At 43.7% G+C, this 15,036-nt stretch overlaps 1 protein-coding gene across 1 annotated transcript in view; it reads left to right on the forward strand.

The window, feature by feature from the left end:
• The window catches only part of LOC149274861 (RNA polymerase II-associated protein 1-like), a 34,339-nt gene extending 32,331 nt beyond the window's left edge, over window positions 1–2,008 (forward strand). The window contains exons 21-23 of the mRNA XM_089505183.1: window positions 201–377; window positions 1,529–1,585; window positions 1,871–2,008. Coding sequence (XP_089361309.1) covers window positions 201–377; window positions 1,529–1,585; window positions 1,871–2,008 — 372 coding nt within the window. The remainder of the gene's footprint in view (window positions 1–200; window positions 378–1,528; window positions 1,586–1,870) is intronic.
• Window positions 2,009–15,036: the final 13,028 nt, after the last annotated feature.

A 15,036-nucleotide genomic window follows, 5' to 3' on the forward strand; every position in this document is an offset into this window, starting at 1 on the left:
ATATATTGTGCACTAGATTTCAAAATGCTTCCCTAGGGTGTATTTACTAAAGTATGGTTTAAAGTGAAATTTATTTTTTTTCTTACTGAGTTATCTTTGGATGAAAAAAGGGCAACTCTGGTGCATTTCTCAGTAAGATTTCTCAATACAAAAATTGCGCACTGGTCACTTGATAATGTGCTGATGTCTTTTGCCTTTAGTTTCCAATTCCTCTGGCCCTGTACACTTCCCCTCCTGAAGATAACTTGGATCTTTTGCGACTCTACTTCAGGACCCTGGTGACAGGAGCTTTGTGCCAAGGCCGGTGCCCCATTCTCTATGCAGTTGCCATCGCTCACGTCAATAGCTTCATCTTTTCGCAAGACCACGTGACTCAGGTTTGAAAATAGACTAGTTGTGCAAAAGCAACAAAATAAAAATGCAGACCAATACAAGAGATAATCATAAAAAAATCAGGAAGTAGTAAATCATTGCTAGTGATCTATGACTGAAGAAGAAAAACATCACTTTTTGTTGTGGCATAGGATGTAGAACATTGTGTCCCATTAATACATGGCTTGGCAACACACTCCCAGATGTTGCTAGCATACAAACCCCATCATGATCTCTTTGGATAACAGATTATAGGGGGCCTGTAGTGAAGCACCGACCTTATGGCAGCTACTGGTTTAGTATTGAAACTTGTAAGAAAAATGAAGTGTAACAGTATGGAAATGTCTTCTAAGCTAGAAGATTTAAGGGTTGCTATGAAGAAATTTGGAGCTCTCTAGATGTAGTACTCACCTTACATGCTGTTCCGTGCTATTGTTCGATATTCAGCAGCCTTACAGTACTGCCCAAGATGCTGGTCCATCAACTCTGGTGGATGTAAGACATCTATAACTAAATGCAGAGTTAGGAACATTATTCCTGTTCCATTAGTACTGTTGAATGCCCAGGCATTTCATAGAAAATAATACTCTAATCATGAAAAATGTCATGATCTTATGTCATTCTTATAGAACACTTAATTCTCATGTGGCACAGCAACAGACACTGAAAGGTTGTTGCCAAAGAAACCCTAAAAGCTTCTTAAAGGTTTCAGTGTTGTGTTTAAGTGGTTAAACCTTCCGAGGAAAGAATAACTGTTAAAGTGTATTAACATACCAGAGAGCTCAGTTACTGTTTTATCGGTGTGGAGCAGCACCTTATTAAATATATATATATATATATATATTGGCACGGATTGACCAATCCTGTAACTCCATTAGCTTCATGGAACATGTTCTCTTCAACAGTTAGAATGCTGGAGGTTTCAAATTTGTGATGTTTATTTATCTTATTAAAAAAAGATAACATTAGTGGCTAGGGTAGGGGTAGTTCGGGGAAAAAAACTTATATGAGCCATAATCTGCATTCCTCCATTTAAGCAGCCATAACAAAGAACACAGCTTTACTGTGAAAAGCTTTAAGCATGCAGAGCATCTTGTGAAAACTTATTTTGTAGGTTAAATCTAAGCAATTTTCCTGTTTTTCTTTTTCTATGCAGGATGTAGACGCTGTACGTAAAAGCATGCTCAGAAAGGCTTATTTGCTTGTTGATGAGGTATGTCAGTCCACTTGAAAAACAATTCACATTTTGAGTACTGCTTATCTTTGTCCAAAGCTGGCCCATCTGTATTGCTGTGGCCATTTGTCGCAAATATAACTGTTTACACATTTTTTTTATTGTATTATGTAAATGTAAATATTTCACAAACAGGTTGGCAGTAAAAGGTTATGCACTAATATGGCTAATACCTGGATGAATACATGAAAAAAATGAAAGTAGGTTTGATGTAGTACTAGTTAAAGTTTATTGTCCATAACACCTCCCTGTCTTTAATTTTAGGAACTGAAGAAGCATCTCCTGTATTATAAACAGACATCTAGTGACAGCGAGGTTGGCTTTGAACTGTATGACCAGCTACCACCTATTAGACTGAAATACCTGAAGATGGTGATTGAGCCGCAGCAGAAACCAAAATAAGCAATTTAATACTGGACCTCCAGTATTTAATACTGGAGCACTTTGACCCTTAAACATAGCCTTTGCAGATCATGTTGAACAAGTAATAGTATACCTTTCAAAGTCAATTACCTTAAACTCCAGTGTGTAACAATCCTAAAGATCATTAAAAATTTGTGGCTCATACTGAACTTTTTCATATGGAACTGATTGTCATTTTAAATACTTTCTGATAATCTTTACAATTATGTTCAATTTGAGAAACATAATATCTTTATCTCTCCAAACAGTGCAAAGGCAGTAGATTCCTTCTGTTTGGCCTGTTCTTAGATGTTCAGGCCGAGCGTTGCCTATTCCTGTGTTATATCCATCAAGAATAGTTTCCAAGCCTGTTATATGTCAAGCATCACCATAACATGCATATTTTTTTTGTATATGTCTTAAAACTGTACATACCCACATGTTGATGGAAACATAAACTTCCCATAAAAATTTATTTTCTGCCTAGTAATTTTCTTTGTTAATGTAAAAATAATTGAAATTAAAATCTAATAAAGCAAAGGTTTACTTTGCAATGTTTATTAAATCTGTCTTAAATGACAAAAGAGTATTCTATATCCTTCTGTGGACCCGGTGGCCTAACATTGAATACAGATAAGCGTTTTGGAGAACCCTGGAACATTGTCGCTATGGACACTTGTATTTACTGTGAAGAAATACAGTCTCAACATATTGTCTAATTCCCGGAATCCCCTTTAAATGAGCCATGTCACATCTGTCTTAACCTGAGCACTCACTGTAGAAGTTATTCCGCCCAGAACTGTTAGCCACCAAAAGTGTCTAGAGACCATATCCAGGGTCCGGCGAGCACTAGGGTGGCCCGAAGGAAGCGCTAAGTGAGCCCACTCCAACACATTCAGTCTATCAGCCTCAAGAGCAAATAACACGCCAGTAGGCCATTTGCTATGCGCTAGAGCTTTAGACTGGGAATAACTGAGCTGTGATAGCTACAAGATTTGGGGACCACTCCCCCACACTACCAGTATTTTCTCTCCTACTTATATTTCTGGGTGACAAAGATTATGCAGGCAAGCTGTTTGGTTGCAAAGATGGCACCGTCAAGCTTTTTGAGGGAAAACATGTCACTGACAAAGATGTTACAGAGAAGCTGTATTTCTTTTTATAGAATTCCGCTTATCTTACCTTATTTGCAGCAGTGTCCCAGTGTGCAAACTTCATGGAAGTGTTGCAGGAGAAAAGCAACAACTCTGAAGGTTCCTCCAGCCCCTATACAGGGGCATAACTAAAAACCACAAGACCCCAGGTGAACATTGTCTTGGGCCCCCCTGACTTCTCCAAGTAACATGTCCCACAGTGCAACCTTTGTCCCCAACCAGCTTGTCTGTCCCATCTTTGCTCCAGCTTGTCAGTGCCCCCAAACAGCAATTTGTCAAGTAAATCACATCTCAATATATGTATGCATGTGATCTGTAGCATTGTGGATCAATAAAATAAATTGACCTCCCAAACCTTATGAACCCATTCCCAATAAGAAGGAGTTTTATATTTTTGGCCAATAGATGGGAATTAAACACTTAGCCCCATCAAGCAAATGCTTGGTTAAATAATGTTTATAAGATGATGTAAGAGTTTATGTTTATAAAAGTGAAACACTATAGCATCACATGCAGGACAAAAGGAAGGGACCTCCCCATCACCCCCTCAATTATCCGATGCACCCTTTCCCAAAAGGGTTGAATTAGGCAATACCCCAGTAAATTTGAATAAATGACCCTAACTCATCCTACAACTCAGTCTACCTCAGGTAACTTGACGTCCTGTTCCATAGGGGTAATATTTTATATGCATTCTCATGGCGCTCAGATGCGACGGAGCACTTATGGGTCAAAATGTTGATCTTTTCCTCCTACTGATCTGAAAATGATGTATACAGCATTTCTTCCCATTTCTCTGTGAAGGCAGCATAGCAACTGGCCAACAGGACCCTGTAGATGAACCCGGGTTGAAAATCGTACTGAGGCAAGCGCTCAAAATCTGTGATGTCACGACTGTTTTCCAGGCAGCATTAAGATGTAATGCACCCATACTTTTCAATATGTTTATTACCGAGATTACATAAGCTACTAATGTCTCTTTGCAGATAATAAAAAGGCCTGCAACAGAATAGACATTCCAGGTGGAATTAGCCAAATGGTTAATTTAGAAGAATAGTCGAGAGTGGGGCAGTTGCAGTTTAATTTTGATAAATGTAAAATAATGCACTTGTGTCATTGATCACAGTGACAACGGAAGGAGAGCGGTGGTTCTGCCGCTTTATAGTTTTCTGTATTAGGTACAGTTCCGGAGACCCCACCTTTAGAAGGATATTGACATATTGGGGAGAGTTCAGAGGAGGGCTACTAAAATGGTAAATGGTTTGCAGAATAAAAAAATTATGATCAGGAAAGACTAAGAAATCTCCTTTTGTGTAGCTTGGAGGAAAGAAGGGAGAGGAGAGATGTGATTGAAACATTTAAATACTTAAGGAGTTTTAACAAAGCACAGGATGGGAGTTTATTTCATATGATATTTAAAATACAACAAGATGTCATCATGTAAAATTAGTGTATCATAAGTTTAGATGTAATGTTAGAGGTTTTACTTTACTGAGAATGTGGTAGATAAATGGAACAACTTCCCATCAGAAGGTAAAGGCTAATACAATGAGGGAATTTAAACATACATGGGAAGAACAAAAGGCATAAGCAACATAAATATACCATCAACAGTAACAGGAGCTGGACTGGTTTCTGTGGCTCAATCAAAACTACCAAAAATAAAATATCACGATGCTGGTTTTGTTGTAACTTCAAATGGGTGCCTGAAGATGGCAATAGAACACATATGCTTTATGTGCTCATTGTGGAAGAGAGATTTTTAAAAATACCATATTTGCTCGATTATAAGACGAGGTTTTTTCCAGAGCAAATGCTCTGAAAAATACCCCTCGTCTTGTAATCGGGGTCGTCTTCTCATCAGACCTCAAATGAGGTCTGACTATTAGACTAAGATCCAGATCCCCCGCATCGCTGCAGGGGACCTGGATCCTCCTGTATGGTAACCTCAGCTGCTGCCGGCGTCTATCACCGAGTGCCGGCGTAGGTGCCAGCAGCAGCCGAGGTTGCATACGCGTGTACCTTCCTACTCCCGGGATAGCCTGCCCACTGTGGGGAAGCAGAGCCGGTTTGGGGGATTCCTCCAGAAGCAGGACCAGTCCCAAAGCAGATCCGGTAGACCTCTTCAATTTTCTGGAGGAGGCGGGGCCTAGCGGGGTCACACAGCGTCATGCCGTGATCCCATGGGAGCTGCAGCAAGCGCCTGCTGAGGCATCGCGGTGAGGGAAGTGTCTGGGTGGGTAGGTAGGTAGGTAAGTGTCTGGGTAGGTAGGTAGGGAAGTGTCTGGGTAGGTAGGTAAGTGTCTGGGTAGGTAGGGAAGTGTCTGGGTGGGTAGGGAAGTTTCTGGGTATGTAAGTGTCCTCCTATATGCCACTCTGTCCCATGATATGCCTTTTAACCCCCTAAATGCCAGAGTGGCATATAGGGGGTTAAAAGGCATATCATGGGACAGAGTGGCATATAGGAGGGTATAAGGCATGCCTGGGGGCAGATGTGCATAACTGGGGGCAGGTTGGTAAATATAAGGAAATTAAAGACAAAAAAATTGTTTACATTAATTATTATTTATTTACTAGTAAAACTTTTTTCCTATAGGGTCGTCTTATAATCAGGCTTTTTCTTTTTTTCCTAAATTAATATTCAGATTTTGGGGGGTCGTCTTATAATCAGGGTCATCTTATAATCGAGCAAATACGGTAGTTTAAAAGGCAGCTCTTAACTTACCATTTGGCAAAATAGGCAGTTGTCTAGGGTACTGAGCTGGGTAGCAGGTGTTTTTTCTTGTGTTAGTAAGTGCATGCAGCACTGGGGTGCTAAAGACCATAGGGCTCACCCTATTAGAAAGAGAGTTCCATGCAATATGTTTTAAATGGACAACAGTTAGGAAAGAGAAAATATAAATAATGGAATTTTAGACCATTATAAAAGAGATGATACCTTATGCCCACAAAATAGGGTACATGAACAACACATTTGTGCTGCACTTTTACTAATGTTTGGTTTACATACCAAGACTTACTCATTTTACGGCCAATGGGTAAATGTATCTTAATTATGTATACAACATGGATTCTAATGCAATGTTTAAAATGTGGTCTTATGAACACAGTAACCAGTGGAATGACCCAATTGGCAAGAATATTTCCTCAGCTGGTATGGTATTGGCAAGTTCTCATATATAACCCCAACTGACTTGCTGACAAAAGCAATAATATTTTGGAAATGTGATTTTCAAAGCCAAATTACCCTGCAAACTCACACTAACACACACATATACACACTCATGGTACAAACATACCTATACTATACATTTACACATGTACACTCATGCAAACACATTCACACTAACTGTTAGGACTCGGGTGATCAGGTCGGATAGGACCCCATGCACAGGGGATACTTGGGGTTCAGTCTGTAACCCACGGTGCATGATTATGCAAACAAAGACACCACAAGCAGAAATCCAGGTAATGCAGTGTATTTTATGTATATAACAGGACCAGCAAATAAGGGTAATACAGTCTAAGCAAGAAACCGGACGTATGGTAAAATAAAATACCAGTAATAAGTCTTTTGGCAGGGAGCCCGCTTGGAAGGGTACGAAAGGCACACAGCCCGCTTGGAAGGACACAAAGCAGGGAGTCCACTTGGAAGGACACAAAGCAGGGAACCAGGAACAGTACAGGTGCAGAGCCACAGCAGGAAAGGTCCATAGACTTCAATACAAAAGGCCCTGACCAGAGGCGTATATAGGGTATGGCAGCCATGGCACGTGCCATGGGCGCCATCTCAAGGGGGGCACCGGTGAGCGGCTTTTAAATGGCGCTCACCGGCATTTTTTTTTTATTTTTTTTTTATCCGGAGGAGAGAGAGGGGCGCCTAGCAACCGCTCGGCGCCCCTCATTCTCCTCCACGAGCCCTCTACCCCCGTCCCGGTGCCGGCATTTCACTGGCCTATTGCATATTGCGGCACTCAGCATGAAATGCCGGCACCAGTGAGCGGCTTTTAAACACTGATGCGGAGGAGAGAGAGGGGCGCCTAGCAACCGCTCGGCGCCCCTCGTTCTCCCCCGCATCAAAAAAAAGAAGACAGCGTTTAAAAGCCGCTCGCTGGTGCCCGCTGCTTCACTGCTGGGCGCCGAAATATGACGTCATATTACGGCGCTCAGCAGTGAAGCAGCGGGCACCAGCGAGCATGCAGGAAGACAGCAGCATCGTGCTCCCGTCGCTGGACTTCAAGGTGAGAGAGGGGGGGAGGGGGTTAAAAAGTGATAAGGGAGGGAGGGGGGTTAAAAAGTGATAAGGGAGGGAGGGGGTTAAAAAGTGATGAGGGAGGGAGGGGGTTAAAAAGTGATAAGGGAGGGAGGGGGTTAAAAAGGGGAGGGAGGGGGTTAAAAAGGGGAGGGAGAGGGGGGTAGAAAGTGATAGGGGAGGGAGATGGGGTAGATATAAGTAAAGAGTGTGCATTAATGTGTGGATGCATTGAGTGAAAGAGAGAGCATGAGTTAATATGTGAATGTATTGTCTGAATGCGGGAGAGCATGAGTTAATATGTGGATGAGTTGTCTGAATGAGGGAGAGCATGAGTTAATGTGTGGATGAATTGTCTGAATGAGGGAGAGCATGAGTTAATGTGTGGATGCATTGAGTGAATGAGGGAGAGCATGAGTTAATGTGTGGATGCATTGAGTGAATGAGGGAGAGCATGAGTTAATGTGTGGATGAGTTGTCTGAATTAAAGTGTGAATTAGTGACTGTAGACTGTAAAAGTGTTTGTGTATCATAGATGTATAATTGTGGAAGGGCAAAGATGGCACAAGTAGGAGGTTTGAGCCTTGGGGACCAAGATGGCACAGGCAGGGTGTATATGGGACAAAGATGGCACTGGCCAGACTGTTTGGGGACAAAGTTGACTTGTGCTGGGCTATTTGTGGACAAAGATTGCAAATCTTATGTGTGTAATCTGGGTGCTGGCCAGGTTCTATGTGGGCAGTGTGGATGCCAGGGCTGGCTTTGGGGTGTGCAACGTGTGATCTATGCCTGTAATTTAGGGGGTTTTAAATATACCTTTAATGCTGTGTTTTTATGTGAATTCCAATTGATCTTTACCTGCAAAGCTGGGTTTTTGTGTTATTCTGTAGATCCATATCTGCTATGCTATGTTTCCATACATTATTTATGTGTACCTGCAAATACAGGGTTAATATGTCTTATTCAGTTGATCTATACCGGCCATGCTACGTTTCATATATTATTATTGTATACCTGCAAATACAGGGCTTGTATGTCTGATTCTGTTTATTTGATATATACCTTCAGTGCTGAGATCACAAGTGAATTTCAATTGATCTGGGTTTGTGTGTTGATCTATACCTGCTATCGGCAGCAGGGACTAATATTTATATATATATATATATATATATATATATATATAATATATGGGCAGCAGGGGCTAGTAAATGGGTTTTAGATATTTGGACAGGGGCGCAATTTCAGTGCTTGCCATAGGCGCTATTTTCAGTAGATACGCCTCTGGCACTGACTGAAGGGCAGGGCAGGTTCATAAAGGCAGGGTACTCCAGGTAACAAGGCCCAGCTGCGTGTATTGACTAGGGCTCAACCCAGGTAACGAGGCAGTTAGGGCTGCAAAAACTAATCGATAAAATTGATAATAATCGATAATGAAAATCGTTGCCAACGAATTTCATTATCGATTAGTTGAATCGATTTTTATCGATTATAAAATTAGGGTTTTTTCAGAGCAAACGCTCTGAAAAATACCCCTCATTATATAAACCGTTTCAGTGACTCACAGCAGCAGCTCCTACTTACCAGCCCCTCCCTGTAATCACTGTGACAACTGGCCCCGCCCCCTTCCTTCTCCCAGAAGGCCAGAACCACATGGCTGTGACACTCATCTAACTGTAAGTATAAAATTAATATTTGGGCTGCTGAAAGTTAGGGGAGGTGGGAGTTAATTTAGGGGCTGTTATGGTTAATGGGGTGTTTAGGGTTCATTTAGGGGCAGTTATGGTTAATGGGGAGTTTAGGGTTAATTTAGGGACAGTTATGGTTAATAGGGTGTTTAGGGTTAATTTAGGGGCAGCTATGGTTAATAGGGTGTTTAGGGTTAATTTAGGGGCAGCTATGGTTAATGGTGTGTTTAGGGTTAATTTAGGAGCAGCTATGGTTAATGGGGTGTTTAGGGTTAATTTAGGAGCAGCTATGGTTAATGGGGTGTTTAGGGTTAATTTAATGATGAGGACTGAGGGTTAATTTTATTAATTTATTAAAGTTAACTTAAGGTGCAGTTAGAGATAAAGGGGGGCAAACTAAGGGGAATCTAAATCCTGGGGGCAGTGAAGATTAACCCAGTACTTATTTATAAAAGTATGGTCTGTGACTCTATGAGGGGACTATGAGATATCTGGGGGGTATAAGGCATATCTGGGGAGGACGGAGTGACATATCTGGGGGTATAAGGCATATAGGGTATATAAGGCATATGTGGGGAGGGCAGCGTGGCACGTCTGGGAGGCAGTGTGGCATGTCTGGGGAGGATGGAGTGGTGTATCGGGGTATAAGGTGTATCAGGCACAGTGGCATATGTGGGGGTAGAGTGGAGTGACATATGTGGGAGGCAGCGTGGAGTGGCATATGTGGGAGGCAGCGTGGAGTGGCATATGTGGGAGGCAGCGTGGAGTGGTATATTGGGGAGGCAGAGTGGAGTGGCATATGTGGGAGGCAGCGTGGCATATGTGGGAGGCAGCGCGGAGTGCATATGTGGGAGGCAGAGTGGCATATGTGGGAGGCAGCGTGGAGTGGCATATGTGGGAGGCAGAGTGGAGTGGTATATGTGGGAGGCAGCGTGGAGTGGCATATGTGGGAGGCAGAGTGGAGTGGTATATCTGGGAGGCAGCGTGGAGTGGCATATGTGGGAGGCAGAGTGGAGTGGCATATGTGGGAGGCAGCGTGGAGTGGCATATGTGGGAGGCAGAGTGGAGTGGTATATGTGGGAGGCAGCGTGGAGTGGCATATGTGGGAGGCAGCGTGGAGTGGCATATGTGGGAGGCAGCGTGGAGTGGCATATGTGGGAGGCAGCGTGGAGTGGCATATGTGGGAGGCAGAGTGGAGTGGCATATGTGGGAGGCAGAGTGGAGTGACATATGTGGGAGGCAGCGTGGAGTGGCATATGTGGGAGGCAGCGTGGAGTGGCATATGTGGGAGGCAGCGTGGAGTGGCATATGTGGGAGGCAGGGTGGAGTGGCATATGTGGGAGGCAGCGTGGAGTGGCATATGTGGGAGGCAGCGTGGAGTGGCATATGTGGGAGGCAGAGTGGAGTGACATATGTGGGAGGCAGCGTGGAGTGGCATATGTGGGAGGCAGCGTGGAGTGGCATATGTGGAAGGCAGCGTGGAGTGACATATGTGGGAGGCAGCATGGAGTGGTATATGTGGGAGGCAGCGTGGAGTGGCATATGTGGGAGGCAGCGTGGAGTGGCATATGAGGGAGGCAGTGTGGAGTGGCATATGTGGGAGGCAGCGTGGAGTGGTATATGTGGGAGGCAGCGTGGAGTGGTATATGTGGGAGGCAGCGTGGCAAGCCTGGGCTCAAACGTGCATAAATTGGGGGGGGGGCTGGTTGCGAAATAAAGGCAAGAAATGCATTTTATCAAAGTTTTTTTATTATGCTGTTTGTATTTAATATAATTTGTTTATTACATTATTTTAAATAAATGAAAAATTTACATTCATTTTTTTATCCGATTAATCGATTAATCGAAAAAATAATCGGCCAACTAATCGATTATGAAAATAATCGTTAGTTGCAGCCCTAGAGGCAGTAATTGAGTTCTGAGTGTTCCAGAGGGCGGAGGGTGGCCACTAGTGGTAGCAGATTTAAATGCCACAGGTATGAAAAAGCCATGGTTCAGGCAGCGAAAAAGTGGTTCGTGACACTAACACACAGACACATACACACAAGCACAAACACACACACCTAAACATCCATACCCATACACACATTGTAACACACATGCACACACATGCTAATACACACACTTACACCTATATACTCAGTGGTGTCACTATAGATACATAGAGTCTGGGGCTAAAGTATGCTTAAGTGGATAAAGCTAAAAATTCTTTAGCCCCAGAGTCTACATTCAGGACTATGGTCTGTTTGGGGAGCATGGGTGTGGATGTGTGTGAGCATTGATGTATATGTGTGTGAACATAGATGTGTATGTGCAAGCTTGTGGATGTGTGTTTGAGAAGGGCATGGGTGTAGGAACCCCTAAAAACCTGGGGGGGGCAGCATTTTCCCCATCAGATCCCCACTTTCTCCCCATCTCTCACACTATCTACCCCCTCTCCCCTACTCACACTATCTACCCCTTCTCACACTTTCTTACTATCTACCCCCTCCCTACCCTCCCTTCTCACACTATCTACCCCCTCCCTACCCTCCTCACACTATCTACCCTCTCCCTACCCCCCTTCTCACTAGTTACCCTCTCTTCTTACTAGCTACACTCTCCCTACCCCCCCTTCTCACCAGCTACCCTCTCCCTACCCCCCCTTCTCACTGTCTACCCCAGGGGTATCCAAGATTTTTCTGCAGTGGGCCACATCATCATAATTGTATACGTGTGCGGGCCAAACTCATTTTTCACTGTGAGAAAATATGGCCTTTAAAAAAATATGCAGATTAAAATAAAGTAAATGACACAAAACCTTTACTTTTCCTCTCACTGATTTCTGGGCCTAGAAAGTTTTGTGACTACAAATTCAGGACTCAGGATAATTAAAAATGAAATCGTTCTATTTATTCTAGGGATGCACCAAAATGAAAATTCTGGACCAAAACGTTCACGGTTCACTTCGCCAAAACCGAAAATGACCCCCCACCTTTAAAAATAATAATAATAAAAACTCACATTTTTTGTAGGTAACACACCACAATTGGACAAAAAAAATATATCAATATGACTTGGCATGATAGGAGTGTGATTGCTGTTAGCAATTACACTCCTATCATACCCAGGCAGCCAGCCAATACAGCCAGTGGCTGTAAGTGATGTTCAGACCCCATATTGCTGGCAGCATCAATACACAAGGGGGGCAGCTAGCTAGGTTTCAGCATGTACTGGCTGACTTGGCATGATAGGAGTGTGATTGCTAACAGCAATCACAGTCCCATCATGCCTAGGTTCCAGCACTTACACATCCAACCAGTAAATGCTGGAACCTAGGCATGATGGGACTGTGATTGCTGTTAGCAATCACACTCCTATCATGCCAAGTCAGCCAGTACATGCTGGTACAGGGTGGCTGTAAGTGATGTGCAGACCCCATACTGCTGGCAGCATCAATACACAAAGGGGGCAGCTAGCTAGGTTTCAGCATGTACTGGCTGGCTTGGCATGAAAGGAGTGTGATTGCTAACAGCAATCACAGTCCCATCATGCCTAGGTTCCAGCACTTACACATCCATGCTATCACACACTCATTCATTCATATACTCATTCATTCACAGATTCATTCCCTCAATCACGCATACTGATTCAAACACCCTCCCCACCCCCTTACTTGCACTGCAGCTCCTCGATGCCGCTCACACACTTCAGCAGGGGGCGCGGCCTCCCTCTGCGTTCTCTGGTACTCCACAGAGGAAGCAGGATGTGATGTGATGTCACGTGAACTCTGCTGAGTTCCGCTTCCTCTGTGCAGTACAGAAGACCCTCCCACAGGTAAATAGCAGGGCTCGAGGTGCGGACCGCTTAAGATTGGTTGCCCTGGCTGCCGATCTTACGCGGGCCGCACCTCGAGGTTTTGCGGGCCGCCTTTGCGGGGTTTCTATTGGGGGGGTTCCTACGGCCCTGGGGGGGATTTCCTCATGAGTTACTGGGGGGGGAACTGTCCCCCCCCCGGTTCCTACGCCCATGGAGAAGGGGGAGAGATAATGAGAGATAATGAGAAGTCGGGAGAAAAGGGGACAGATAAAGTGAAATAGGAGGAGAAGGGGACATACCAAGACAATGCTACGCCTTTAACTTTCTGGCAACAATTTGGGGAAGGCCCTTTTTTATTCCAGCATGACTGTGCCCCAGCACAAGGTCCATATAATCATGGATGAGCTTGGTGTGGAAGAACTTGACTGGTCCGCACAAGGTGCCCTGACCTCAGCCCCATTGAACACCTTTGAGATACCTGACCGTATGGGTTTATGGGCATGCATTTGTAAGAATAGAGTATACACTGATCAGCTATAACATTGTGACCACCAACAGGTGAAGTGAAAAATACTGATAATCTTGTTATCATGGCACCTGTCGGTGTGTGTGGGGGAGTATATTTAGCAGCAAGTGAATATTTTGTCCTCAAAGTTGATGTGTTAGAAGCATGAAATATGGGCAAACATAAGGATCTGAACAACTTCGACAAGGACCAAATTGTGATGGCTAGATGACTGGGTGAGAGCATCTCTAAAATGGCAGCTTTTGCAGGGTGTTCCCGATCTGCATTGGTCAGTACTTATCAAAAGTGGTCCAAGGAAGGAAAAGTGATGAACCAGCGAAAGGGTCATGGGAAGCCAAGGCTTATTGATGCATCTGGGCGACGAGGGCTGGCCTGTGTGGTCAAATCAAACAGATGAGCCACTGTAGCTCAAATTGCTGAAAACGTTAATGCTGGTTCTAATAGAAAGGTGTAAGAACACACAGTGCATTGCATTTTGTTGTGTATGGGGCTGCTTAGACCAGACCAGTCAGGTGCCTATGATGATCCCTGCCCACTGCCGAAAAGCGCCTACAACGGGCATGTGAGCATAAGAACTGGACTTTGGAGCAATGGAAAAAGGTGGGCTGGTCTGATGAATCACATTTTCTTTTACATCACATGGATGGCTGGCTGCATGTGTGTCGCTTCCCTGGAGAACACATGACACCAGGATGCATCCATGGAGGCCCACCTTGCAACTTACATAGTACATAAGGTTGAAAAAGACCTAAGTTCAACCCTTCTAACTAACCTTCCTACTCTTGATCCAAAAGAAGGCAAAAAACCCCTAATTATGTTACTTCAAATTCTGCCATCAGGGGGGGGGAATTCCTTCCAAAAGGCAACCGGATTACGTGATTTAAAGGATCTGCTGGTAACATCTTGGTGAAAGATACCATAGCACACCTTCAGAGGTTCAGTGGAGTCCATGCCTCAACAGGTGAGGGATGTTTTGGCAGTAAAAGGGGGCCTACACAATATTAGGCAGGTGGTTATAACGATATGGCTGAATAGAATGAAAGATATGCCTGAGCTGGACTGAGAAGAGCCCCGACTGAGTGGAGACTCTGAGAGGAGGCCACTTTGGGTGCAATCTGGGCACGGAGTAAGTCTTGTGGGTACAATCTGGATGCTGCTGCAAGTCCTTACATACATATTATACAGTTAATATGTAACTATTATGTGCCACTGTGTCTTCAGGGCACAAAATCATAGTCCATGCTGTGGTTCTATGGAGCAAAAGCATTGAAAGAGTAAAAAAAAAAAAGCCTTCACCAGCAATGACCTGGAAGTCAAATGTGCTTCTAGGTCAATTGCTTTCAGTTAAACTCTGCAGCATTTTAAGCCAGTCAGGAGTGGGTTATAATAGCCACTTGATGTCCCTCTTTTATAAGTGACTGCGGTCACAAAGAGAGAGATCATCCAAGGTAAAGAAAAAAAACAAATTATGAATAAATACCCCAAACATTTTTTTCAGTACATAACTATTGCAACCTGATCACTTATTAGTGACACTGTATTAATGTCAGTGGCCTAAGCCTGTCAGTTTACATTTGTATTAAATTTTACAATATATATTTAATTTTTTTACA

This window comes from Sceloporus occidentalis, unplaced genomic scaffold (assembly GCF_023333645.1).
Source record: "Sceloporus occidentalis isolate IW3139 unplaced genomic scaffold, rSceOcc1.0.p SCAF_316, whole genome shotgun sequence".
In the NCBI taxonomy this organism is placed as follows: domain Eukaryota; kingdom Metazoa; phylum Chordata; class Lepidosauria; order Squamata; family Phrynosomatidae; genus Sceloporus; species Sceloporus occidentalis.